Source organism: Ornithorhynchus anatinus, chromosome 21 (assembly GCF_004115215.2).
Source record: "Ornithorhynchus anatinus isolate Pmale09 chromosome 21, mOrnAna1.pri.v4, whole genome shotgun sequence".
NCBI lineage: Eukaryota > Metazoa > Chordata > Mammalia > Monotremata > Ornithorhynchidae > Ornithorhynchus > Ornithorhynchus anatinus.
Window position 1 is genome coordinate 17,288,641 of NC_041748.1, and position 27,259 is coordinate 17,315,899.

At 57.7% G+C, this 27,259-nt stretch overlaps 5 protein-coding genes and 1 non-coding gene across 7 annotated transcripts in view; 2 read left to right on the forward strand and 4 right to left on the reverse strand.

The window, feature by feature from the left end:
• The window catches only part of MMP11 (matrix metallopeptidase 11), a 33,499-nt gene extending 31,110 nt beyond the window's left edge, over window positions 1-2,389 (reverse strand). For both annotated transcript variants that reach the window (XM_029049447.2, XM_029049446.2), the window contains exon 1: window positions 2,253-2,389. In XM_029049447.2, the coding sequence (XP_028905280.1) occupies window positions 2,253-2,351 (99 nt within the window). In that variant the 5' untranslated portion in view covers window positions 2,352-2,389. The remainder of the gene's footprint in view (window positions 1-2,252) is intronic.
• A 2,903-nt stretch (window positions 2,390-5,292) lies between these two features.
• Window positions 5,293-9,945, forward strand: CHCHD10 (coiled-coil-helix-coiled-coil-helix domain containing 10). The gene is made up of 4 exons (XM_029048641.2): window positions 5,293-5,497; window positions 7,358-7,583; window positions 9,235-9,376; window positions 9,729-9,945. The coding sequence occupies exons 1-4, from the start codon at window positions 5,457-5,459 to the stop codon at window positions 9,746-9,748; spliced, it is 429 nt and encodes a 142-aa protein (XP_028904474.1). The 5' UTR covers window positions 5,293-5,456; the 3' UTR covers window positions 9,749-9,945.
• A 1,454-nt stretch (window positions 9,946-11,399) lies between these two features.
• Window positions 11,400-14,069, reverse strand: C21H22orf15 (chromosome 21 C22orf15 homolog). The gene is made up of 4 exons (XM_029049603.1): window positions 14,045-14,069; window positions 12,501-12,587; window positions 12,059-12,184; window positions 11,400-11,587 (listed from the first exon to the last, which is right to left on the reverse strand). Exons 1-4 carry the CDS (start codon window positions 14,067-14,069, stop codon window positions 11,400-11,402), a joined length of 426 nt encoding a protein of 141 aa, XP_028905436.1.
• Window positions 14,070-15,943: 1,874 nt separating this feature from the next.
• VPREB3 (V-set pre-B cell surrogate light chain 3) lies at window positions 15,944-17,693 on the forward strand. The gene is made up of 2 exons (XM_029048751.1): window positions 15,944-16,204; window positions 16,335-17,693. Exons 1-2 carry the CDS (start codon window positions 16,156-16,158, stop codon window positions 16,655-16,657), a joined length of 372 nt encoding a protein of 123 aa, XP_028904584.1. The 5' UTR covers window positions 15,944-16,155; the 3' UTR covers window positions 16,658-17,693.
• Window positions 17,694-18,119: 426 nt separating this feature from the next.
• LOC114806209 lies at window positions 18,120-18,257 on the reverse strand. The gene has a single exon (XR_003754245.1). It is a non-coding gene; the product is annotated as a small nucleolar RNA SNORA7 (small nucleolar RNA).
• Window positions 18,258-22,824: 4,567 nt separating this feature from the next.
• On the reverse strand, window positions 22,825-25,374 carry LOC103167896 (2'-5'-oligoadenylate synthase 1A-like). The gene is made up of 3 exons (XM_029049604.1): window positions 25,351-25,374; window positions 24,586-24,789; window positions 22,825-23,155 (listed from the first exon to the last, which is right to left on the reverse strand). The coding sequence occupies exons 1-3, from the start codon at window positions 25,372-25,374 to the stop codon at window positions 22,847-22,849; spliced, it is 537 nt and encodes a 178-aa protein (XP_028905437.1). The 3' UTR covers window positions 22,825-22,846.
• Between the last annotated feature and the right edge of the window lie 1,885 nt (window positions 25,375-27,259).

The window sequence follows — 27,259 nt, forward strand, 5'->3', positions numbered from 1 at the left end:
CATCTGAAACACAAGCATATGCATGCACACAAACACACCTACAGATGTAAAGACACATCCCTCCCGCCCAAACACACACACAGAGTCACATGTGTATATGTGACTCTGAGAAGCACATGAGAAGCAGCATAGTTTAGTGAGAAGCAGCGTGGCTTAGTGGAAAGATGCTTGGGAGTCAGAGGTCGTGGGTTCTAATGCCAGCTCTGCCATTTGTCAGCTGTGTGACTTTGGGCAAGTCACTTAAGTTCTCTGGGCCTCAGTTACCTTACCTCATTTGTAAAATGGGGATTAAGCCTGTGAGCCCCACCTGGGACAACTCGATAACCTTGTATCTGCCCCAGTGCTTAGAACAGTGCTTGGCACATAGTAAGCTCTAAACAGAGACCATCATCATCATGTGGGCACCTGCCTAAGGCATACTCCCTGCCTGTCAGCGCCCTCCCTTCCTGAGTCCCTGGATAACCCACCCCCACACACATCTTCTGCCGGCTTCTGCCCCTATCCCGGGGAAGCAGCCTAGTGGACATACCCTGGACCCTGGGAGTCAGAAGGACCTGGGTTCTAATCCTGGCCCCGCCACTTGTGCGCTACGTGACCTTTAGGCAAGTCACTTCACTTCTCTGAGCTTCAGTTACCTCACAGGAAGATTAAGACTACGAGCCTCCTGTGGACCACAGATTGGGTCTAAGATGATGAATGTGTATCTACCCAGCACTTAGAAAAGTGCTTGGCGCATAGCAAGCGCTTTACAAATACTATTATCATTATCCCAGATTTGGGGGTCTCAGCTTTTGCCCAACTTTCCCTCCCCTGGCCTCCGACCCTTCGTTAACCCCCCCCCCCCCCCACCACCTCTTTTGCACTGGTATCACGAGAGTGGGGGCAGCCGTCCCTTCACCCTCAAACAGAGTTGGCCTTTGGGAAATCCCTCCCCAGCAAAATAGAAGGTCACAAGAGGACACGCGTGTGCATACATACACACACACACCACATATATACACACACACCCTCTCTGCTATAAAGGCACACACAGTTGACATGCCCCGTGGAAAAAACGGCACCCAACCCTGAACCCCCTCCTCCTATCATACTCCCCATCCTCTTCTCCGGCAAAAGTATTTTCTCCCTACCACCCACGGTATTCCAGGGAAGGGGAGAGGATGAGGGACTGGGGAACTGGGGAATGCCATTCCATTGTCTCCCCAGAGCTGCTCGCCCCGGGAATTGGGACAACCACACCAGGAAGGTTTCTGGGATGGAGAAAGTTGGAGGGGGGGTCTGGAGAAGGGGTGGGGAGAGCTGGAGAAGAGAACGGAGGAGATGGGGAAGGGATGAGGGGAAGTTGGGGAAGTGGGTCGGGGAGCTGGAGAAGGGAGGGAGTCGGAGAAAGGAAGGAGGGAGCTGGGGAAGTGGGGAGAGGTGGAAAGTTGAGGGAGGGAGCTGGGGAAGTGGGGAAAGTAATCATGTTATTACTACTACTAATAATGATGATGATGGCTTTTGTTAAGCACTTACTAAGGGAGGTGGGAAGTTGGAGGAGGCAAGGAGGAAGGGAGAGAGCTAGAAATAATGATAATAATAACAACGGTAATAATAATGACATTTATATGCACCTACTAAGGGAGGTGGGGGGTTAGAAGAGACAGGGATGGAAGGAGGGAGCTGGGAAAGTGGGCAGAGCTGGAAATAATAAGAAGAAGAGGAATGGGAATTGTTAAGAGCTTACTAAGAGAGGTGGGGAGTTGCAGGAGTCAGGGATGGAGGGAGGGATCCGGGGAAGTGGGGAGAGCTGGAAAAGGGAAGTGGGGAGTTAGAGGAGGCAGGAAGGGGAATCTGGGGGGGAAGTAGGGAAATGGGGGAGGGGGAGTCCGGCTGTGGCCCCCAGAGCTGGGCTTCAGGACGAAGAAGGGGAGGGAAAGGAAGGAGGCGGAAGAGGGGGCAGTCGGTTGGACCCAGAAGGACCCAGGAGGACAGAAAGTCTAGGAGGGAGCGCTCCGGACTCCCCCCTAAAGGGCGACGTTCCTGGGGAGGGGGCAGAGGTCCCAGGGTCCGGACCCCCCGCCCCCAGGGACCCAGCAGCCCCCTGCACCTGTCCTGGGGGATGGGGACTCCGGGCCCCTAAAGGCTCCAGGATCTCGAGGTCCCCCTCCTCGTCTCCCCCATCCTGGACTTCCCCCAGCCCCATCCCAGGCCCATCCCAGGGAGGAGTCTGTGAGTGGGGAGGTGGGGGGGGAAGGTCCTGCGGGACTCACCGGGGTCTGGGCCGGGGTCCCTAGCAGGGGTGGCACAGGCAGCAACAGCAGGAAATGCAGGAAAGGCAGGAAAGCTGCCGGGAGCCGGGATAGAGCCATCCCTGGGCCTTGGGGCCTGGGGGAGGGGGGGGGAAGGGGCTCGACGGCCTCTGGACCCAGGCCCCCGGCCAGCCGGCCCCTTTATACCCTCCCTCCCTCCTCCGTCCCTCCCCTTCTCCTCCTCCTCCTTCTTCCCTCTGTCCCACCTCCTGCCCTCCCTCTCCCCTCCTCCTCCTCCTCCCCTCTTCCTTCCATGGCTCTTCCCTCTCCCCTCCAGCCTCTCCTTTCTCCGGCCCTCCTCTTTCTCTGATCCCTCCCCTCCCTTAGGATCCTCCCTTAGGATCCTCCCTCTCCCCTTTTGTTCTCGCTCTGCCTGGCCCCAGGGTCAGGGGGGAGCTCTGCCCTGCTGCATCTTCTGGGGGAATTTTGGGGGGTGGTCGCTTTCCGGGGGTAGGTGGCGAGGGGCGATTGAGGTGGGGGGTAATGGCCTGGGGCAGGTGAAAGGTCTTGGGATCCTGGAATCAGGTTACACCTCTCCCATCCACGGCCCCTCTGCCCCTGACCTCAGTTGGGAGTTTTGAACAATTCAAAATAATAATAATAATACTAGTACTTAATGGCATTTGTTAAACGCCTCCCCCACTTGTCTGCTGGGAGACCTTGGGCGAGTCACTTTACTTCTCTGGGCCTCAGCTCCCTCATCTGTAAAATGGAGATTAAGACGGGGAGCCCCACCTGGGACAGGGACTGCGTCCCCCCCTGATTTGCTTGTATCTACCCCAGCGCACAGAACAGTTCCTGGCACGTAGTAAGCACTTAATGAGAAGCAGCGTGGCTCAGTGGCAAGACCCCGAGCTTGGGAGTCAGAGGTCATGGGTTCGAATCCGGACTCTGCCACCTGTCAGCTGGGTGACTGTGGGCGAGTCACTTCATTTCTCTGGGCCTCCGTTCCCTCATCTGTAAAGTGGGGATGAAGACTGTGAGCCTCATGTGGGACAATCTGATTACCCTGTATCTACCCCAGCGCTTAGAAGAGTGCTCTGCACAAATAACAACATTATTATTGTTATTATTAATGAATACCATCTTTATTATTACTATTATTGATTAATACTATTATTATTATTATTATATTACAGTCACGCAGCCACGGTACAAGGGAGAGAAGGGAGGGAATGAGGTTTCCCGCAGTCTCGTGGCGCCCCCTCGTGGAACGATGGGAAATCAATTGGCCACAGGACACCCTGCCCAGGTGCTTGGCCATCAATCAATCAGTCGATCAATCGAATTGAACGCTTATTGGGCACAGACCCCTGTACTAAGCGCTGGGGAGAGTACATTCATACTGTACTCTGTTATATTTTTCTACTGTGCTCGCCCAAGCACTTCGAAGAAAAGCAACGTGGCACAGTGGAAAGAGCCCGGGTTTGGGAGTCAGAGGTCGTGGGTTCTAATCCCGCCCCCGCCTCTTGTCAGCTGTGTGACTTTGGGCCAGCCACTTCACTTCTCTGGACCTCAGTGACCTCCTCTGTACAATGGGGATGAAGCCGGGGAGCCCCTCCTGGGACAACCTGATGACCTCGTATCCACCTCAGTGCTTAGAAGAGTGCTTGGGACATAAGAAGCGCTTAACAAATACCATCATTATTAATACTGAGGGCTCACTTCCTCCAGGAGGCCTTCCCAGACTGAGCCCTCCCTTTCCCTCTGCCCTTTCTTCCCTCCCCATTCCCCCTACTCGCCCCTCTGCTCTTCCCCCTTCCCCTCCCCACAGCACTTGTGCACATTTGTATATATTATTTATTCTTCCATTTATTTTATTAATGATGCGTCTATATCTATGATTCTATTAGGGAAGCGCGGCTTAGTGGAAAGAGGCCGGGCCTGGGAGCCAGAGGTTGTGGGTTCTAATCCCGGCTCTGCCGCTTGTCTGCTGTGTGACCTTGGGCAAGTCACTTCACTTCTCTGGACCTCAGTGACCTCATCGGGAAAGATGGGGATTAAAAAATGTGAGGCCCACGTGGGACAATCTACTGACCCTGTATCTGCCCCAGCGCTTAGAACAGTGCTCTGCACCTAGTAAGCGCTTAACAAATACCATTATTATGATTATTTATTTATTTTGATGGTATTGATACCTGTCTAGAGAAGCAGCATGGCTCAGTGGAAAGAGCACGGGCTTTGGAGTCAGAGGTCATGGGTTCGAATCCTGCCTCTGCCACTTGTCAGATGTGTGACTGTGGGCAAGTCACTTCACTTCTCTGGGCCTCAGTTCCCTCATCTGTAAAATGGGGATGAAGACTGTGAGCCCCACGTGGGACAACCTGATTCCCTTGTGTCTACCCCAGCGCTTGAACAGTGCTCTGCACATAGTAAGCGCTTAACAAATACCAACATTATTATTATTATTATTGTCTACTGGTTTTGTTGTCTGTCTCCCCCGTTTAGACTGTGAGCCAGCTGTTGGGCAGGGATTCTCTATCTGTTGCCCAGTTGTCCATTCCAAGCGCTTAGTCCAGTGCCCTGCCCACAGTAAGCGCTCAATAAGTACGATTGAATGAATGAATGAATGAGACGGGGCGGAGCATGCGCACTGGGGGCGGGTCCTCCCCTGACCACGCCCCCTGGGGGGGTAGCGAGTGGAATCGAGGGAGGGGAGCGCGCGTGCGCGGGGGGCGCGTCCTGCCGTGGCCACGCCCCCTGAAGAGGGCGAGCGGGGGGAGTCGGGGGGGCACGGGGTGCACGCGCGGGGCGGGTCACAGGATGGCCCCGCCCTCTGAGGGGGGGCTGAAGTGTGGCGATGGGGGCATAGTGCGCAAGCGCGGGGGCGTGTCACAGGATGGCCCCGCCCTCTGAGGGGGGCTGAAGTGTGGAGATGGGGCGGAATGCGCACGCGCGAGGGGCGTATCACAGGATGGCCCCGCCCCCTGGGGGGACGGTCGGAGTCTGAGCAGGGGCGCGCGCATGCGCACAACTGGAGGCGTGTCCCCCGATGGCCCCGCCCCCTTGAGGTCACGTGGGTGGAGGCCCGGCCTTCCCTCAGAGCGACCGGGCGCCGTCGCCATTCACGCCGACTCCGTCACCGTCGTCGCCGCCGCCACCGCCGCTCTCCTCGTCCTCCTCGTCCTCCTCGCCCTCCTCGCCCTCCTCGCCCTCCTCGCCATCATGCCCCGGGGGAGCCGCAGCGCCGCCGCCCGGCAGCCCAGGTGACCGCCCCGTCCACCCTCCCGCCCGCAAGGTCGTTGCCATGGTGACCTTGGGAACCGCCGCCGCCATCTTGCCGCCTTCGAGGTCCCCCCCCCCCTTGATGATGATGATAATAATGTTGGTATGAAGCTCTTACTGTGTGCAGAGCGCTGTTCTAAGCGCAGGGGGAGATCCAGGGTCATCAGGTGGTCCCTCGTGAGGCTCCCAGTCTGCACCCCCATTTGACAGGTGAGGAAACTGAGGCCCAGAGAAGTGACTCGACCAAGGTCACACAGCAGATAAGTGGCAGAGCTGGGATGATGGGAGTCGCCTTTGCTAAGCGCCGATTAGGTGCCAAGCACTGCTGTAAGCGCTGGGTTGGATCCAAGGTCATCAGGTTGTCCCACCTAGGGCTCCCTGTCTGCGTCCCCATTTGACAGCTGAGGAAACTGAGGCCCAGAGAAGTGACTCGACCAAAGTCACACGGCTGAGGGATAATAATAAATAATGGTGGTGTTGGTTAAGCGCCGACGAGGTGCGAAGCACTGCTCTTAGCGCTGGGATAGATACAGGGTCATTAGTTGTCCCACTTAGGGCTCCCTGTCTGCATCCCCATTTGACAGAGGAGGGAACTGAGGCCCAGGGAAGTCACTCGCCCAAGGTCACATAGCTGAGGGATGATAATAAATAGCTATAATAAATAACCTCGGTATTTGTTAAGCGCTTACTAGGTGCCAAGCACTGTTCTAAGCGCTGGAGTGGATGTAAGGTCATCGGGTGGGCCCCCGGGGGGCTCCCAGTCTTCATCCCCATTTTCCAGATGACGTCACTGAGGCCCGGAGAAGTGAAGTGGCTTGCCCAAGGTCACGCAGTTGACAAGTGCCAGCGCTTAGAACAGTGCTCTGCACATAGTAAGCGCTTAACAAATACCAACATTATTATTAAGTGGCGGAGGCAGGATTAGAACCCACGACCTCTGACTCCCAAGCCCGGGCTCTTCTCCCCCGCTCCAAGGCAGGCTCACACCCCATCCTATTCATTCACAGGAGCAATCATCACTACGGTACTCGAGGGGCGCTCACTAGGTGGCTGGCACTGTAATAATAATGATAATGATGGTATCTGTTGAGCGCTTACTCTGGGCCAAGCACTGTTCTAAGTGGGATTAGAACCCAGGTCCTCTGACTCCCAGGCCCGGGTTCTCTCACTTCATTCGGCTGGATACAGTTCCTGTCCTACGTGGGCCTCCCAGACGAAGCGGGAGGGAGAACGGGGATCGAATTCCCAATTTTCAGCTGAGGAAACTAGACACGGAATAGGTGACGTGCCCAAGGTCACCCAGCAGGGAAGTGGTGGTGCATTAGAACCCGGGTCATCCGGCTCCCAATCCCTTGCTATATCCACAAAGCCTCGTTGCGTTTAGCACAATGCTTGGCCCAGAGTAAGCGTTTAACAAATACCGCCCTGAGGGTGACCATGGTCAGGGTCATCTTGGGCCTTTACTACCAACTCTGCTCTATCGTATTCTCCCAAACACCCTATTCTGCATGCAGTAAGGTCACAGTAAAGCCTAGGAGTCCTGGGTTCTAATTCCACCTCCACCACTAACCTATGTGACCTTCTCCGGGCCTCGGTCCCCTCGTCTGCACAATGGGGATTCAATACCTTTTCCTCCTCCGACTTGGATCGGGAGGCCCGTTGGGGACCTGATGATTTTGAATATACCCCGGTGTCTACTACAGTGCTTGGTACATAATAAGCGCTGAACAAATACCACAATAATAATAGCAATTAATTGGATGGATGGAGAAGCGAGAGGGTGGCCCCACGTTTTCCCCCGGTCCTGGACCTAAGGACGTCCTCTTGTGTTTTCTCCCCAGCCGCTCATTCCAGTCCCCCGCCCAGCCCCCCGCCCACCCCCCGCCCACAGCCGTGGCCGCCCCCGCGGCCCCGTCGGGGCAGCCCGGGCTGATGGCCCAGATGGCCTCCACGGCCGCGGGGGTGGCCGTCGGGTCCGCCGTGGGCCACGTAGTGGGCAGCGCCCTGACCGGAGCCTTGGGCGGAGGGAGCAGCTCCGAGCCGGCCCAGCCGACCGGCCCCGCACAGGTAAGCGACTTTGCCTCGCCCTCGGTCCGGTCGCGGGGTCCAGTCCGAGGCCGGAGGAGCCCTGCCCCTCTGACCCGGACGGACACCGGTGTTGGCCTTGGCTTTTAGCCAGGGTACAGTTGCGACACACGGGTCAGTTGCCCGTCCCGTTTGCCCTTGGAAGGTTGGGGCTAGAGACTCAATATAGGAGTTGAGTTCTAGCTCCCATGTCTCACATGTCAGTGAGAATAACTTCCTTCTCCCTATATCACACAGGTTTTTATTTAGATTAACGTCCGTCTCCCCCTCCCCCCCCCCCCCCCGGGACCGTAAACTCGTGGAGAGTGGGGAACGTGTCTGCCAACTCTGTTATTTTGTGCCAACTCTATTGTGTGGGACTCTCCCAAGTGCTTAGTCCAGTGCTCCGCACCCAGGAAGCACTCAATAAATACCATTGATGAGAGTAATAATCCTCTGTCCCGCTCCCCCGCCCTATCCCGGTTGGCTGATCGCCCAGGTGGAGCTTTGCTGGTAGGAGCGGGGCAGGGTGGTCAGTGTTCAAGGGACCCCCTCACACACCCACACACACCTCCCCGAGATACGCTGCCTCCCCTCTCTTCCCCGCCATCCCCTTCCCTGCTTCGGGGTGCAAAGGAGGATGAGTGCAAGGGCAGCAGGCCTCAGCGCTTAGTACAGTGCCTGGCACTGGCTTAACAAATGCCATAATTATTAAAGCTGGGCACCACGAGAAGGGGAAGGAGTCAGGTGGTTTTCTGCTGCGGCCACGAAGGCACAAACCCCTGCCGGGGTCGGAACCCTTTCCTTAACGTCGCTTGGGGCCCAAGGTCCCGATTCCCCAACATCCCACGCCCTCCCAGTCACTTTCCGCTCAAGGACCGAAGGCCCTGCCTGGCCGCCGGCCTCACCACGGAGGCCAGAGACCTCGCCGTCGGATCGGCCCAGCCCTGTGTCCTCCGTGGAAGGGGAGGCGGCGGACCTGCTTTGGTTGCAGGGGTCGACGGGGGGTCGGGTGCGGATGCGTGTCCATCAGGGGCCGAGGGCCGACTTCTCCTTCTGAGCTTGGGGTCCCGAGGCGAGGGCTGGGGGCCGGGGAGGAGCCTTGGGGGGGTCAGGGCGTGTGCCGGGGAGCAGGGAGGTCGGTGAGCCACCGTTGGGGGCCTCGTCGGACTTGACGGGAGACTCGGATCTCGTCGGCGAACGTGGGCCGAGTGTGGAAGTCGGGGAGCCCAGCTTTGGAAGTGGGAGGGGGGTATCGCCCCCGCAGAGCGGGCGACACCGGAGGGGGTGGGCGTCACGCCTAATTGAAACACACTTCTTACAAATCGTCACGAGCCACACGCATCTTATGCATCCTACGCATCCAGCGACGGTCAGAAGGGATGAGCCTGTCAAGAAGATTGTGGGGGTGTTGGGCTGGGGGCTTCATGGGGGAATGGGGGGCAGGGGAGGATCAGACCCTGGCTCCCACAGGCTCCTTCCTACATGTGGACTTGTTTGGGACCCCTGAGGAGGCCAGGCCCCTTCCCAGGTAGTGGTTCTCCACCCTCCTTCCTCCCCTGGTCCCTCGCGGGCACCGGCCTCGGGGTGGGAGTCTACGATTCCCCCGTCCCCAGCCAACCCCAGCCGGTTCTCTCCCCTCGGTTTCCCTCAGGTGCAGCCGGCCAGGCCGCCCTCGCAGTTCGGGCCTTGCCACTACGAGATCAAGCAATTTCTGGACTGCTCCACCAGCCAGAGCGACCTGACCCTGTGCGAGGGCTTCAGCGAGGTGCTGAAACAGTGCAAATACAACCACGGTGAGTGGTCGCCGCCCCAGCAGGCTGACCCCCGTGGGAGATGAAGGATCGGGAGCTTTTTGAGTTCCCGAGTCCCGGGGTCGGGCCCGGCTCACGGGTTGGAGGGAGGTGGGGGGTGGGAATCCACCAAAGGCCCCCCCCGAATGGTGGGCGGCGATTCCTGGAGCTTGGCGTCGGGGGGGCAGAGGTCGGGGTGCCGTCGGCGGAAGTCGGGAGGGCGTCCGCGCCCGCGGCCCTCGGTCCGCTCCAGACCTGCCCCGAGCACCGCGCTTCGGGCGGGTGGACGCCGGCCTCCCCCGACCCCCACCCCGCCGTCGTCACTCACCTGCAATTCCTCCCCGTTCCCTCACAGGTCTGAACTCTCTTCTGTAAGGAAGCCGGCCCCCAGGAGCGGGGCCCGGAGCACCCTTCTGCAGCCGAGGGAAGCGCAACCATGCAGCCAAAAACCTCGGCGTGGAAATCGGTTGACATTTGCCCCGAGTGAGCGCGTGGGCTGGGAGATTTTAGAAGTCATCCCGTGGCAGACTTGAATGGCAGATGTGCAATTAAAGAAAGTTTATTTTAGTCTACGTCCCAGGCTGGTCTTCCTTTCCTTTTGCCCGTTACTCAGGCGGCCTTCTCGCTGACCCCCCTCTGCGGATGCCGTCACATGGAGGTCGTCCCCCGGGCGGGGTGACCAGGATCTGGTAAGCGTCCACCAAACTCAGCAGTCCGGCGGGCTCCGGGCATCATTTTGGGGTCAGGATCAGAGAAGGCTCCCTGATTTTATCTGCCAATTCAGTGGCATTTGTTGGATGCCTCCTGGGTACAGAACATTGTACTAAGGGTTGGGGAGAGTGCGACTGATCTCAGTAGACAGGATCCCCTGCCCCCACGGAGCTTACATTCTAGAGGAGGCAGACACTAAAGAAAATTTTAGGCAGAAGGAAGCAGCATGGCCTAGTGGAAAGAGTGCAGGCCTGGGAGTGAATCAGCGGACCTGGGTTCCGATGTGCCACTTGTCTGCTGTGTGACCTTGGGCAAGTCACCACTCCTCTGTACCTCAGTTTCCTCATCTGCAAAATGGGGCTTAAATCCCCCGATTGAGACCAGGGCCCATGTGGGACAGGGACTGTGTCCAACCTGATTCTCTGGGGTCTACCCTGGCGCCCAGCATATAGTAAGCGCTTAACAAGTACCATTACCGAAAAGAAAAAGGGGTGATGGACATGAGTGAGTGCTGAAGTAACGGGGGAGGTTGTGAGCGTTCCAGCTCACAGTGGGCGTTGGAGGTGTGGGGAGATTAGCAAGGATGGGACTTCCTGAAGGAGATGTGATTTCAGGAAGGGGAGAGCTGGGGTCCCTCAAAGTGCGAGGGTCTGGAGAGGGCACGAACAAGAGGTCGGCAGGCGCAACGAGAACGAAGCTCGGAGAGTCTGTTAGCTCGAGACGGATGAAGGGTGCGAGCTGGGGTGTGGTGGGAGGAGAGTATAGATGGGAGGGAGAGAGCTGACCGAGTGACTTTAAAGCCAGTAGTCTGGGTTTTTGCTTAATGTGGACGGGGACCGGGCCGGAGTGGGGATGGGCTAGCTGGACCCCGGGCACAGGTACGGGCCCTCGTGCTCTGGGAACGGTGGCTGGTTCCGGGATGCAGGGAGGGGGCGGAGAGCGAGGCAGCAGGGGGTGTCTTGTGGAGACCCCGGCTCTGCCTCACGGCTCCACTCACGGTGACAAAGCTGTTTGCCCGGAGCCTTGGCATGGGGCCAGGCGGCCGGCAGTGATGTAAGGGGCCGGGCCTCTTGCCTCACGCCCTTGGCAACGGAGCGCGGCCGGAGAAAGGACGGGACAAGAGAGGTGTCCTTGGGGCTCGGCCCGCTGGCCGGCACGAGATGCCGGGCCCTTTGGCGTCATGCCGGCGGAGGTGGTGGTCGGCGCCTGGTGCATCTCAGTCTGGCCCGGAAGCCAAACTCTTAGTGTCCGGAGGCTGGAGCCCGGCTCCCGTGTGTCGGCAGAAAGGCTCCGCCCCCGTCACTGGAGGCGGCCGCTAGCCTGCCCTGCCGGGGAGCGGGGCGGCCCGAGCCCTGGGGGGCGGCGGCGGCTCCCTCGGTCGGCGGTGCCCCCGCCCCGTGCCGCTCCTGGACCCGCTGGACTTGCGCCGGGCCCGGGCCCGGGCCTCCGCTTGGGCCCGGGCTTCCGCATGGGCCCGGGCTTCGGACAGCCTCTGCAGCTCCTCTGCGAAAGGCAGACGGTGCCCGGCTCGGGGCAACCGTGGGGGGGGAATCAGTCGGTGTGGGGACACGGCGGGCGTCTGCCCGTTCCATGATGGGCAGGACTGGGCACAGTAAAGGCATCCCGAAGCTGGCACGGCTTGGGAGAGATATGGTCGGGGGCCCGGATGCCACCCTCCCAGCCTCACCTGCCAGCTCTGGGTGGTGGGCACTCAGGTCCTCCAGCAGGGACTCGTACCGGGCCTCCTTGCCTCCCTCTGCCCCTGCCAACGTGAAGCCTAGTGACTCCTGACCCCCCCCAAATACCACCCATTCCGCCCAGCGCAGGGGTCGAAGAGTATGCCAATGGTGGGGATAACGGCGCAGGGACCGGGCCGGGCTCTGTCCCCGGGCACGACCGTCACTGGGAGGGCGTGGGGAGTGAACGGTGGGGGGCCCGGGAACTCCTTACAGAGACCCCGGCCCGCTGACTTACTGATGAATCGCACCAGGATGTAAGTCTGCCGGTGTTGCAGGAGGGAGCCGGCCGCACGGGCGGAGGGGCTGGGGGCCTCGCTCAGCGGCACCAAGACTCCGGCCTGGTCCAGGAGGGCGATGACCGCTGTGGACAGCGTGGAGAGGGGCCAGCCTGCTGTGCCCTCTCCAGGAAAGAGCTACCCAGGGGGGCCGCTCGGGCCCTGGATAGCCCCTCTCTTCTCCCAGCCACTGCCCATTCCCTGCCCCGGGCCCCCTTGATCACTCATTCTCCGCCACTTGTCTGCTATGTGACCTTGAGCAAGTCACAACTTCTCTGTGCCTCAGTTCCCTCATCTGTAAAATAGGGATTAAGACCGTGAGCCCCACAGGGGACAACCTGATAAGCTCGTATCTACCCCAGCACTTTGAACAGTGATTGTCACACCCCTCTCCCCACTCACCGTCCGGCGCGAGCTGTCCCTTCCGCTTCAGGTGGGCGGTCAGGTTGACCAGCGGGCAGTCCAGGTTGACCAGCTCCCAGAGGTTCGCTGTGCGAGGGGGAGTGGGGCGGGGGGAGTTTGCAGCCCTCCCGACCCCCACTCACTGATCCCACTCGCTCTGGCTGGAGGCTGCTGGCTGGGGAGTTGGTGGCCCCTGGCTGGGGGCTGGTGGCTGAGGGCTTTGGCCCTCAGCTGGGGGCTGGAGGCCACTGGCTGGCTGCTGGTTAGGGGCTGGGGGCTGCTGGCTGGGGGTTAGTGGCCACTGGCTGGGGGGTGGGCCAGGGGGTGTCTAGGGGCTGGGGGCTACCGGCTGGGGGTCAGTGGCCACCAGCTGGAGGCCGAGGGCCATTGACTGGCTGATGGCCAGGGGCCGGTGGCTGCTGTCTGGGGGCCGATGGGCACCGACTGGGGGTTGGTGGCCACTGTCTGGGGGCTGGTGGCCAGACAGCAATCCCTGCTCCTCACTCCCAAGCTTCTCCCATCCCGCCGAATAAATGAGTAATTTTAAATATAATTTGAAAGCAAGTAATTTAAAATTATTTATAGATGTGTAGATAAGTGCCGCGGGGTTGGGAGTGGGATGAATATCAAGCTGGTCCGGAGGTCACGGATCGATGTGCGTAGAGGAGGCGGAAGGGAGAGGGAGCCGGGGAGAAGGGGGCTTCATCCGGGAAGGCCTCTTGGAGGAGGTGTGACCTTAGTAATGCTTTGAAGGTGGAGAGAGGGGCGGTCTGGCGGTTGCGACGGGAGAGGGAGTTCTAGGCGAGGGGCAGGATGTGGGAAAGAGGGTGGCAGCGAGATAGATCAGGGCAGCCGTGTGGCTGTCGCTTGCTGAGTTTCGGTTGTGAGCCCTATTAACCTCATTATTTTGTATCTACCCCAGCGCTTAGGACAGTAGTGAGAAGTAGCTTGACTCCCAGGCCCATCCCTTTGATTCTATTTATTGCTATTGTTTTTGTCCGTCTGTCTCCCCTGATTAGACCGTAAGCCTGTCAATGGGCAGGGATTGTCTCTATCTGTTGCCGAATTGTACATTCCAAGCGCTCAGTAGAGTGCTCTGCACGTAGTAAGCGCTCAATAAATACTATTGAATGAATGAATGAATGAAATGCTCTTTCCATTAGGCCACACCACGTCTCAGAAGGTTATTTCCCTCCCACCTTCGCAGGGCTCCCAGAGGATGGTGAGAGAGTGGGTGTGTGGGTGTATGTCCTTTTGTCTCTGATCACAACAGACAACCGGGGACAGTCACTCTGTCTTTCCTGGTGGTCCAGTTTTCCGGAGGTTGCCCTGCTTTGGTGAGGAGACCTCTGCGGACCACCAGGTCCTTCCTCTAGTCAGAGGCAAACAGGACACGGGACTGGAAAGGGCTGGAAGAATTGGGGGGTGGTCCGAAAGGGTCGGTGGGCAGCCCCCTAGGGCCCTTAGGTCAGTATCCCTCTCTCCCCAGTGTCTCCCACCACCCCCGTTCGCGGTCCCCCGACCCTCCCCAGGCCTTCGCTTACCTCCGAACCGCACGGTGATGAACATGGCTTCTCCCGGGCAGACCTTGGGCCCCCGTGGGGCAGAGACCAGGAGGGAAAGACCGAGGTAGAGCCGGCCGAACCTAACGGCGGAGGCGGCGGGGAGGCGACGCTCCGTGGGGGTGTGTGGCGTATGTGTCTGCGTGTCTGCGTACCTCGTTGGAAGTGACCGTAAGCCGAGGGCGGGAGCAGGAGTATGCTTCGGAGGGCAATCCAACCTAGTGGTGTTGGCGTGTCTACTTCTGTTGGAGGGTGGGAGGTGTGTGTGTCTGGGTGGTGTGTGTGTGTGTCTGTGTGTGTCCAGTGAGTGAGGCCCTTCACAGCAGGTGCGTGTGGACCTCAGTCAAGTGGGGGTGATTGTAAGCCGAGGGCAGAGTACGCTTCTGAGTTCAGTCAAATCTTGTGGTGTTTGCGAGTCTGAGTTTGAGGGTGGGTGGTGTGTGTGTCTGCGTGCCTCTAGTTAGCGAGGCCCTTCCCCGCATCGTCCCCCGGCCATCACTACCGCGGCCCTGCCCGGGGTTCAGCTCCCCTCTTGCCACTCTCTCTCTTGCTCTCTGGACTGGCAGCTGGGGGACGGGGCATTGTGGATAAGGAGCTCTGTCCCCCGGGAGCCTGGTCCCCCATGCTTCCCTCCCCCTGTTTCCTCTGACTTTTTTCTGCCCACAGGGACAGAGATGGGTGGCGGGAGTGGGAGGGGAAGGACGGGCTGGATCTGACTGGGGACGGAGCGGAAGGGCTGGGACCCCAGGGCTCCCCAGTTTGCGCTCACTCCCGGGAGGTGACCGCGTCGATGGGAGACCCCAAGGATCCTCACCTGGGGGAGAGATCCCCACGTGACTCGCTCCTGCAGCGAGCACCGTCTCCATGGCAACGGGCATCGGGCAAAGGAGGGGTGCGTCATTCCTCCCTAGCAACCCGGGGCGTGATCCTGAGGATGCTGAGCCGTGGTGTCCCGGGATTCTGTGGGGTGAGGGGTGGGAGGGACACCGTACCTGGGGCTGGGGGACTCCAGGCCTCGGTCCTCAGCAATTGTGGGGTGAGCGTTGCCGAAGATTCTGGGAATCTTCATATCTGGGAGCCCTGGGCAAACGGGGGTCACAAGATTTTCAGACCCAGGGGTGTCTGTTCTTCTTTTCCACACACCCTGCATTCAGTCGGTAGTAATCACCGTGAGCTTACTCTGTGCAGACCTCCTCCCTGAGTGCTTGGGAGAGCACAATAGAAGCAGTAGATAGAATTCCTGCCCTCGAGAAGCTTACAGCCCGCTGTGTTCAGAGCACTGTACTGAGTGCTTGGGAGAGTACAATGCAATACAGAGAAGCAGCGTGGCTTAGTGGAAAGAGCATGGGCTAGGGACCCAGAGGTTGTAGGTTCTAATTCCGGCCCCGCCACTTGTCAGCCGTGTGACTTGGGGCAAGTCGCTTCCCTTCTCTGGATCTCACTTCCCTCATCTGTATGAATGGAGATTTAGACGGCGAGCCCCATGTGGGACAGGGACGGTGTCCAGCTTGATTATTCCGTATCTAGCCCGGCACTTAGAACGGTGCCTGGCCCATAGTAAGCGCTTAGCAAATACCATAAAAAAAAGAGGTAGGTACAGATGTGCCGTGATGGGGGAAGGGCTACGTGGGAGGTAGTCGGAGTGGGCTCGACTGGGGCGGAAACTTGCAGGACCCACGGACGTCTGCCATCCCATCAGATCAGAGCTCCCAGCTATGCAACCCAGCGAGACCGGTTGGCGGTTGAGGGGGTGGGGGTGGGGGATTTGAGGGGAACCGAATGAAGGGGTCTGGTGAACCCCTGATGAGCATCCAGGGCTGCCTCCCCCCCGACCCCGCCTGTGACCCCCACCAGGGTATCTGGGCCTACTCCAGAATCAGCAGCCACCTGCCCCTGAGTCAATGGGGTGAGGGGGGCCCTTTCCCTTCCCCCTGCCACACTCACACACGTGCACACTAAACGCTTATTTGCATGCTCCGTTGCGGTTGCCCGGGCCATCGGGTCCGGAGGCCGCCGCAGAGCACCTCCCCACACCCGCCGAGGAGCTGCGGCCCGGCAGAAGCCCCTCGCCGCCTCTCCTCCGTCCGGCCACGATGACCCCCTGCAGCCTGACTCTCCTGTTCGGAGGAGCCCTGCTGGCCGGTCAGTCTCCCTTCCCGGCCCCGCCCGGGCCGCCCCGACGGGGAGGGAGGTCCCAGGGGAGCCCAGGGCCGGGGAGGGGGGGACGCACGGCCTCCAGGGAGGGGTCCGAGCCCCCCGCTGTCCGTTCCAGCCTCCCAGCCCCAGGTGATCCAGCAGGACGCGGTGCTGGTATTCCCGGGACAGACGGCCAAGCTGTTCTGCGCTCTGAGCCCCGGCTTCAGCATCCAGGACTACGGCGTTTCCTGGTACCAACAGCGGGCGGGCCGCTCCCCACGCTACCTGCTCTACTACCACTCCCAGGGGTTCAGCCACCGGCCGCGAGACGTCCCCAACCGCTTCTCCGCCTCCAAGGACGCCGACAGGAACGCCTGCATCCTGACCATCCGCGAGGTCCAGCCCGAGGACGACGCCCACTACTTCTGCTCGGTGGGCTACTCCGTCTTCTACCAGTAGGCCCGTGCCCACCCGGGAGGGGATTCTCGCGGCCGGACGGTGGAGCGGGAGGGGAGGTCGGGCCCGGCCCGGGTAGCGGACGTCGGGGGGCTCTGACCCGTCCCGGTCTTCCTGCCGGCCCGTTGCCCCCTGGGGGAGCCGGGGCCGGAGAAGGAGGAAGCAGCCCCCTCGGGTTCTTGTCCTCCGGGCAGCTGTCCGGGCCTCGGCTTCTCCCCACTTCCTTCCTCCCGAGTCTTGCTGGCTGGTCCGGTCGGGCCTGGAACTCCGTGTTGCTGCTTCCCCCGCTTTCTCCGCTTAAGGGAGAGAAGGCCCAGATAGAGAGAGCCCTTCGACGCTGACCCTGACCCCGATGCTCTCCTCACCCAACACCAACCCTAACCCTAACTCCCTCCCCCTCAGCTCCGTGTCTCACACTTTCCCTAACCCTGACCCTCACTATGACGCTTTCCCTTACCTTAATGCTGACCCTAATCCTGACCCTCCCTCCTCCTCCTAACTCTCTCACATTTACCCTGACCCTAATGTTGTGCTGACCCTAACCCTGACCCCCCTCATCTCCTCTTAACTCTAACTCTCACGCCCTGACCCTAACCCTCGCTCTGACCCTTATGCTCACCATACTGCTGACCCTTAATGCTGATCTTAACCCTGATCCCCTTCTCCTCCCCTTAATGCCGTCTCACCCTACCCCTCACCTTAACCTTGCCCCGCACCCCGACGCTCCACCTAAGGCTGAGCCTAACCCTGCCCTTCCCCGTCTCACTATGGCTTACCCCGCCGCTTGATCACCTACCCCCTGCTGCCCATTCGGACTTCCCGGTGGCAGATGGAGGGCGTCGGACCCTTCTTTGTTTTATATTTTTTTAATGGTATTTGTTAAGCGCTTACTATGTTTCGAGTACTGTTCTGCTCTCCGTTGGATCTTTCCGCAATTCCTTGGGCTTTTTCCCTGGAATGTATTTAAACTTGAACCCAGCTACATCAGAGAGAGCACGACTGCTGAGGTCACTGAATAAATGACAATTAAACAACTGGAGCAGCTTGTTCCATCTCTAGGAAGAAGGGGTGGGGCAGAGGGATGAGTGGGGTGGGGGGAATCAAGTAATCAATCAGTCAAGGGGGGCAAGTCCATCTGACCTCTCCCAGGGCAGGGGAGCTTCGGTTTGCAGTCTTCCAGCCCTCCCCTCATGGACTTCCCCTCTCTGATTTGGGTGGGGGGGTGGAAGCGATATCACTGGGAGAGGATCCAGGGTCCGACCTTAGCCCGAGGGCATTTGTAGAGGGCTCTCGGGGGTCCCAGAACGCCCCACCTCCATTTGCAATCGTTCTGTTAGTGGATCCAGAGAGTTTTCTTGGTAAAAATATGGAAGTAGTTGACCATTGCCTCCTTCCTCGCAGTAAGCTTGAGTCTCCGCCCTCGACTCTCTTCCGTGCAGCTGCTGCCCAGAACAGGTGAGTTTTGACTTGTAGCAGATGGCCTTCCACTCGCTAGCCATTGCCCAAACTAGAAATGGAATGGACAGGCCTCTGCTTGACTCTCCCTCCCATAGTTGAGACTGGTAGAGGACTGGAGACTCCCCAGGTGCGACCCTGAGAGGACACTTACTATGTGCCAAACGTTATACTAAGCGTTTGGGATAGTTACAGAGTAATCAAGGTGGAAACACTCTCCCAAATGATGAAAATGATGAAACACTGGCCTGAGTGTCAGAAGGACCTGGGTTCTAATCCCGGCTCTTCTACTTGTCCGCTGTGTGACTTTGGGCAAGTCACTTTACTTCTCTGGGCCTCAGTCCCCTTGTCTATAAAATGGGGTGAAGACTGTGAGCCCCATGTGGGACATGGACTCTGTCCAACTTAAATGGCTCGTATATCTACCTTAGGGATTAGTACAGTGCTTGGCACACAGTAAGAGTTTAACAAATACCATAAAAAAGTAATTACTTGTAACTGTGGTATTTGTTAAGCTCTTGCTCTGTGCCAAGCACTGTCTTAAACGCTGGGGTGGAAACAAGATGGATAGATCCATCAGTCAATCAGCACTGATTGTGCACTGATTGTGTGCAGAGAACTAAACTAAGCGCTTGGAAGAGTACATTACAACAGAGTTGGTTAACATATTCCCTGCCCACAATGAACTTGCAGTCTAGAGGGGAGCTTAAAGTCTAGAGGGGGAAACGGACATTAATATAAACAAATAAATAAATGTGATGTGTAGATGAAGGTGACTGGTTCAGAAGCAGTCCCTGTCCCACCTGGGGGTAACAGTCTAACTGAAGCGAGACCAGGTATCGAATCCCCATTTTACGGATTAGGAGACCGAGGCCCAGAGAAGTGAAGTGACTAGCCCCAGGGCACCCGGAAGACTAGCGGTTGACAGTAAAGCAGCAGACCCTTCGTGCTCAATACTTTATCTTTCATTCCAGCCTCCCTCTCCATCCACCTGGGATCCCACCAAGTCCCATGGCTCAGAAACGGGGACCCGGAAGGGGGACGCCGCAACTCTGGAGTGATGGAGGTGGGGGGAGTCTCCGGCTTCCCCGTCTCCACCTAACAGGCTCAGGGCCGTTCTGAATACTTTGACCCTGGGCTCCACCTGTCTTTGGTTCCCTCCCTGTTTCCAGCCAGCCGGCTGCACATCCTCCCTTCCGCCAGGCCTCCCTGCATGAGCTCCTCCCTACTCCCCTCAGGGCCCAGAGAAAGACCTGTTTTCAGTACGAGGAGGCAGACAGAGCCAAGAGCCTGGAGATGTCGACGGGGGAAGGAGGCAAAACCCAGGGCTGGGAGACAAAGTTCTCTGCAGGGGAAGGAAGTAGATACAGCCCAGGACCCAGAGAGACAGAGCTATCAGCAGAGGGAGGAGACAGAACACAAGGCCCGGAAAGAGAGGTGTCCGGAGTACGCGGAGACCGACGGAGCCCGGGACTGGAGAGATAGAGCTGTCATTAGGGGAAGGAGGCAGAACCCGGGACCCGGAGATACTGTCAGGAGTAGGAGACAGACAGAGCCCAGGACTGGATAGACAGAGCTGTCTCTGAGGAAAAGGAGGCACAACCCAGGGCCCCGAGGGAGAGTTATGGGCAGGGGAAGGAGACAGAAGCCAGGACCCGGAAAGAGAGAAGCAGAGAGCTGTTTGCAGGAGGAGGAGATGGACAGAACCAGGCCAGGTCCAGCGTTCGGACCCTCTACGAGGCCTTCCGTCGCTCAATGACGCCTTCTGTCCCACCCCCACAGCCTTCCCGCACCCCTTCCCCTCCTGCCCCAGCCCCCGGCTGTACCCCTCCTCGGCGGCCGGTGCCTGCACAGCTGCGGCTCCGTCCCGCCATCTCCCCAGGGCCTCGCTGTTCCCGCCGGGTGGCTTCCTCCCCGCCCCAGGCCCCATTGGTGGGGGGCAGGGTCGCCCAGCCGCCCGCTCCTGGGGGCCACAAACAGGAAGCGGCTCTCCGCTTGGCTGCTGCAACCACCCCCCCGACTGCCGGCCCCGGACACCCACCCCTACGTGCCGCCCCTCTCGGCCCCCCACCTCCAGCCCCTCCACAGTGTCACCCCCAGGCTGGGCAAGGGCTCCCGAGCAGTCGGGCAGGCCCCTGCCGCTGTGAATCGCTCCAGCAGCACGGCGTAGTGGATAGAGCCTGGGCCTGGGAGTCAGAAGGTCATGGGTTCTAATCCCGGTTCCTCCTCTTGTCTGCTGTGTGCCTTTGGCAAGTCACTTCACTTCTCTAGGCCTCAGTCACCTGGTCTGTGAAAGGGGGTTGAGACCATTGGCTCCGTCTCCCTGACTTTCCCATCACTACCATCCTTCCCGTCTCACGAGCCCTCGACCTGTGTGTCATCCTGGACTCCACTCTCTCGTTCACCCCCCACATCCAGTCCGTCACCAGAACCTGCCGGTCTCACCTTCACCACATCACCAAGATCGGCCCTTTCCTCTCCACCCAAACTGCTACCTTGCTGATACAGTGTCTCATCACATCCCGACTGGACTACTGCATCAGCCTCCTCTCTGATCTCCCATCCTCCTATCTCTTCCCTCTTCAGTCTACACTTCACTCCGCTGCCCGGATTATCTTTCTGCAGAAACGCTCTGGGCAGGTCACTCCCCTCCTTAAAAACCTCCAGTGGTTGCCCATCAACCTTCACATGAGACAAAAACTCCTCACTCTTGGCTTCAAAGTTGCCCTTGCCCCCTCCTACCTCATCTCCCTTCTCTCCTTCTCCAGCCCGGCCCGCACACTCCGCTCCTCTGCCGCCGCTCACCTCCTCACTGGACCTAATTCTCTCTACCGTCCACCCCTGGCCCACGACCTACCTCTGACCTAGAACTCTCTCCCGCCTCACCTCTAACAAACTCGCTCTTTTCCCCCCTTCAAAGCCCTGCTGAGAGCTCACCACCTCCAGGAGGCCTTCCCAGACCGAGCCCTCCTTTTCCTCCGCTCCTCCTCTCCTCCCCGTCAGCCCGACTCCCTCCCTCTACTCTCTCCCCCGCCCCACGGCACTTGCGTATATATGCATATATTTATTATTCTATTTATTTTATTAATGATGTGTCTATACCTATAATTCTATTTACCTAATTTGATGCTATTGATGCCTGTCTGTTCTTTTTGTTTTGTTGTCGGTCTCCCCCCTTCTAGCCTGTGTGCCTGTTGTTGGGTAGGAATAAATAAATGAGTCCCTCTGCCCTTCGCCGGAGGCTGAGAAGGCGCACTCCCCTGTGATTGAATCCAGGAGCTCGCGTGTGTGATTGGTCAGAGCTCCAGTTCCGCTCCCCGATCGCTTTTCTTTCCTCCCCAGGATGGAGCTGCTGCCTGATGACCCTCTGGAAGAGCCTTTGGGTTCTCTTTCTTCACCCCTTCTCTCACATCCATCTATCAAACAGAGACTTCTTTAAAGCCCTCAATCAGCTCACTCACCCCTACCTCACCTCACTAATCTACTTCTAGTCTAGCTTGTTGTGGGCAGGGAACGGGTCTACCAACACATCCTCTCCTAAACGCTCAGCTCAGTGGTCTGCACACAGTGAGTCCTCAATCAATATTATTGATTCATTTCTTCTATGACTGCTTCTGCTACCCATCAGATTAATTGAGCTCTTACAGTGTGCAGAGCACTTTACTAAGCACTTGGGAGTGTACAAAATAATAAACAGGCACATTCCCTGCCCCCAAATGAACTTACAATCTAGAGGAGGAAGCAGATATTAATATAAATAAATGTATTATAGCTACGTACATAAACGCCATGGGGCTGGAGGGGGGGATGAATGAAAGGAGCAAGTCAGGGCGATGCAGAAAGAAGCGGGAGAAGCGGAGAGGTAGGGCTTAGTTAGGGAAGGCCTTGGAGGAGATGGGTCTTCAATAAGGCTTTGTAGTGGGGTGGGCGTGGGGAGAGTAATCATCTGTCGGATTTGAGGAGGGAGGGCGTTCCAGGCCAGAGGCGGGACGCGGAGGGACCTCAGCACTGAGACAGATGAGACCGAGGTACAGTGAGAAGGTTGGCATTAGAGGAACAAAGTCCGTAGGCTTGGTTGTAGTAGGGGAGTAGCTAGGTGAGGTAGGAGGGGGCGAGGGGATTGAGGGCTTTGAAGCCAATGGAGAGGAGGTTCTGTTTGATGCGGAGGTGGATGGGCAACCACTGGAGTTTCTTGTGGAGTGGGGAAACGTGTCCCGAATGTTTTTGTAGAAAAAGGATCCGGGCGGCAGAGCAAAGTATGCACTGGAGTCACCGGAGTGGGGAGAGACAGGAGACAGGGAGGTCACCAAGGAGGCTGATAGAGAAATCAAGGCGGGAGAGGATAAGTGCTTGGATCAGCGTGGTAGCCGTTTGGATGGAGAGGAAAGGGCAGATTTTAGCAGTGGTGCGAAGGTGGGACCGACAAAATTAAGTAGTGGGTTGAATATGTGGGTTGAGTGAGAGAGAGGAGTGAAGTTCTACTGCTATAATGATAATGATGATGGTATTTGTTAAGCGCTTACTAAGTGCCAAACACTGTTCTAACCACTGCGGCAGACACAAGGTGATCGGGTTGTCCGTTTTACAGATGAGGTGACTGAGGCACAGAGAAGTTAAGTGGCTTGCCCGAGGTCACACAGCAAATGGCAGAGCCGGGATTAGAACCCACGTCCTCTGACTCCCAACCCCGGGCTCTTGCCACTAAACCACACTACTACGACTCCTATTTTTATATTTCTACTTCTTCTTCAGTGGGCTCTCACCCAAGACATCGTAGGCTGGCAGCACATCGAAGTCCACCCATTCTTTGTCGTCTCTTGCTATCAGTCTAAAGCTGAGCACCCGAGGGTTGTCATGCTTTGAGATCTCAAATTTCACTTGAAAGCCTTGCTTTTTTCCCCAGATTTTCAGCTGTTTCCTGATTTCCTGGAGGATCTCTTTCCGGTCGTCGAGTTGTTGCTGGTAGCTCTGGAGGGAGCTGACAAACACGACCAGGTCAGCGTCAGAACCGCCTTTCAGGGAGGTGCTTTTGTCCGATGACCCTCCCTGAAAAGAAAGAAAGAAAGAAAGAAAGAAAGAAAGAAAGAAAGAAAGAAAGAAAGAAAGAAAGAAAGAAAGAAAGAAAGAAAGAAAGAAAAAAAAGAAAGAAAAGAGAGAAAGAAGAAATGGTGTAAGGGCTTCATCCCCAGAGCCCCTGGACACCCCTCTGTCTCTCTCTTTCTCCCTGGGAGTCAGAGGACCGGGCTTCTGATACCACGTGTCTGCAGTGAGACCTTAGACAAGTCACTTGACTTTTCAGTTGACTCCTTTGTAAAATAAGGATTAAGACTGTGCCCAACCGGAGAGAGAAGCAGCGTGACTCAGTGGAAAGAGCCCGGGCTTGGGAGTTCAGAGGTCATGGGTTCTAATCCAGGTTCTGCCACTTGTCAGCTGTGTGACTTTGGGTAAGTCACTTAACTTCTCTGGGCCTCAGTTATTTCATCTGTAAAATAGGGATGAAGACTGTGAGCCCCATGCGGGACACCCTGATGACCTTGTATCTACCCCAGCGCTTAGAACAGGGCTTGGCACATAGCCCTTAACAAATGCCATCATTATTATTATTTTACAGATGAGGGAACTGAGGCCCAGGGAAGTGAAGTAGTTGCCATTGTTTTTACGAGATGTTCTTCCCCTTGACGCTGTTTAGTGCCATTGTTCTTGTCTGTCCGTCTCCCCCGATTAGACTGTAAGCCCGTCAAACGGCAGGGACCGTCTCTATCTGTTGCCGACTTGTTCATCCCAAGCGCTTAGTACAGTGCTCTGCACATAGTAAGCGCTCAATAAATACTATTGAATGAATGAATGAAGTGACTGGCTCCCCCCCCACGATCTGGCCACGCCCTCGTGTCATCTGACCTCGCCCCCTCCGATCGTTGGCCCCGCCCCTTCCCTCCCTCCCAATAATTGGGATATTTATTAAACGCTTGTTACGTGCCATGCACTGTTCCAAACGCTGGGGCAGATACAAGGTAGTCAGGTTGGCCACAGTCTTGACCCCCATTTCCCAGTTGAGGTCACTGAGGCCCAGAGGAGTAAAGTGACTCGCCCAAGGCCACCCAGCAGACATGTGGAGGAAGCGGAATTAGAACCCATGACTTTCAGACTGCCAGGCCTGGGCTCTGTCCACTAGGTCACGCCTGTCTCTGGTCCTGTCCCCGGTGGCTGACACCCCCCCCCCCAGCGACTGTCCCCGGCCGGCCCCTGTCCTGTCCGGTCCCTGTCCACTCCTGTCCGGTCCCTGTCCTGTCCGGTCCCTGTCCGGTCCCTGTCCGGTCTCGGTCCTATCCCATCCGGTCCCTGTCCGGTCCCTGTCCGGTCCTGACCGGTCCCTGTCCATTCCTGTCCTGTTCTGTCCGGTCCCTGTCCATTCCTGTCTTGTCCGGTCCCTGTCCCGTCCCGTCCGGTCCCGTCCTGTCCGCGAGTCCGGCTGTGACCTTGACGACTTTGAGGACGCGGACGGGTGGCCGGGCGTCCAGGAAGGCACTCCGCTTGAGGAACTCGCAGATGTCCCCGACGGCCCTGCGGAGCAGTAGTCGGAACTGCGTGTCCGGCAGCAGGATCCTCTCGATGAAGCCGTCCAAGGCCCCCGGCTCCGTGTCCGCCACCAGCCTCGGGCTCCATCCCCGTCGGGCGGGGGGCTCTCAGGGGGAGCCGAAGGGGAGAGTGGGGGGCTCGAGGGGGGGGGGGGGCTCTGCAGGAGGCAGTGGGGGGTTGCAGGAAGCAAGGGGGGCTGAGGGGCTGCAGGGGAGAGCGGGGGGCTGAGAGGGGGTTGCAGGAGGCAGTGGGGAGGCTGGGGGGCTGCAGGGGAGAGTGGGGGGCTGAGGGGGGATTGCAGGGGGGCTGCAGGGGAGAGTGGGGGGCTGAGGGGGTTTGGGGGGACCGCAGGGAGTCAGCCGGGGGCAGTGGGGAGGAGGGCCGGGGGAAGGGGGGTTTCAGGAGGCGGTGGGGGGGCCGGGAGGCTGCAGGAGAGGGTTGGGGTGCGAGAGGGTTAGGGTCGGAGCTGTCCGTCTCCAGGCCGCCCTGAGCAGGCCCCGCCCGGGCTGCCTCCCCGACAGTTTCGTTTCTCTGCCATGCCCCGCCCCCGCCTTCCCTCCTCTTCCACCCGAAAACCCGCTGCGGGCCTCTCCTCAGAGAACAAAATCCATCACCGCAGTAGTAACCGTCATCCCTCATCGTCCTAATCGTCGTTAAGAGCTCACTGGGATGCATTCCATCGATGCCATACGGGGCGCAAAGCCCCCTACTGAGCGTTAGGGAGAGGACGATACCATCTGTTGCCGAAGTGTCCATTCCAAGCGCTTAGTACAGTGCTCTGCACATAGGAAGCGCTCAGTAACTACTACCGAGTGAATGAATAGTACCACAGACACGGTCCCTGCTCACGACGAGCTCACAGTCCAGAGCGGGTAGACGGGCGTTTATAGAAAGAAATAAAAACAATAAATGAATCGATTACGGGGAGCTACGGAAGCACCTGTGTGTAGCTGTAATTTACACAGACGTACATATATACACAGTTATCATTATCATTATGATTGCCCGTCGGCCACCAGGAATAATTAGAGTACTTGTTAAGCTCTTACTTTGTGCCAAGCCCCTACTAGGTGCCGGGGTAGCTACAATTCAAGCAGATCGGTCACTATTCTTGGACTCCGACAGAGCTCACGGTCGAAGGGGCAGAGAGAACGCAAATCGGATCTCCGTTTTATAGACGAGGAAACTGAGGCCCAGAGAAGTTAGGTGACTTGCCCAATGGTCATTCATCAGGCAGTTGGCAGAGCCCGGTGCCCTGACCCGGCCCAGACTTTGGCACGTTGAGCTCCGTCCCTGCCCATATTGACGTAATAGTGTTGGTATTTGTTAAGCGCTTACTATGTGCCGAGCACTGTTCTAAGCGCTGGGGTAGACACAGGGGAAACAGGTTGTCCCACATGGGGCTCACAGTTAATCCCCATTTTACAGATGAGGTCACTGAGGCACAGAGAAGTTAAGTGACTTGCCCACAGTCACACAGCTGGCAAATGGCAGAGTTGGGATTCGAACCCATGACCTCTGACTCTAAAGCCCGTGCTCTTTCCACTGAGCCACGCTGTAATGGGTGTCTACTGTGTACAGAGCACTGTGCTGAGCGCTTGAGAGGGAACAACCCGATCGTGACGTTAGCTATGATGGGTCTGGTGAAATATTGTTGATCGATCAATCGATCGATCTCCTTCAGTGAGTGTTTATTATGGGCAGAGCAGCCAATCGTTTGTATCTATTGAGCACTTACGTGCTAAGCTTGTGGGAGAGTACAGAGGCTCGGAAAGAAGCGGCGTGGCCCAGTGAATAGAGCTCAGGCTTGAGAGTCAGAAGCACCTGGGTTCTAATTCTGCCTCCACCACGTATCTGTTGTGTGATCTTGGGCATGCCACTTAACTTCTCCGTGCCTCAGTTCCCACAACTGTAAAATGTGCATTAAGACCGTGAGGTCCATGTGGGACGGGGACTGTGTCTAAATGATTGATCTGGTATCTGTCCCCGTGCTTAGGACAGTGCCCGGCACAAAGTACGTGCTTAACAAATTGATAATAATAATAACGATAATAGCAATATAACAGGATTGGTAGACACGATTCCTTGCCCACAAAGAGCTTATGGTCTGGGGCGGGGGGGAAACAGAAATAATAATGATAGTAATAATAACAATGATATCTGTTAAGTGCTTACTATGTGTCACGCACTGTACTAAGTGACGGGGTGGATACAAGCCAATCGAATAAATGATTGGCTCAGTTCTGTTACGGGATCGATCCATCTGACCATGAGAAGCAGCGTGGCTTAGTGGCGTGAGCACAGAACTGGGAGTCAGAAGACGTGGGTTCTAATCCCTGGTCAGCCACTTGTCTCCTGTGTGACCTTGGGCAAGCCACTTAACTTATCTGTGTCTCAGTGACCTCATCTGTAAAATGAGGGGATTAGGATCCTGGGCCCCACGCGGGACAATCTGATTACCCTGGACCTACCCCGGTGCTTAGAACAGTGCTTGGCACATAGTAAGCGCTTAACAGATACCATAATCGATCAATTCTCTGTGCCTCAGTGACCTCATCTGTCAAAAGGGGATGA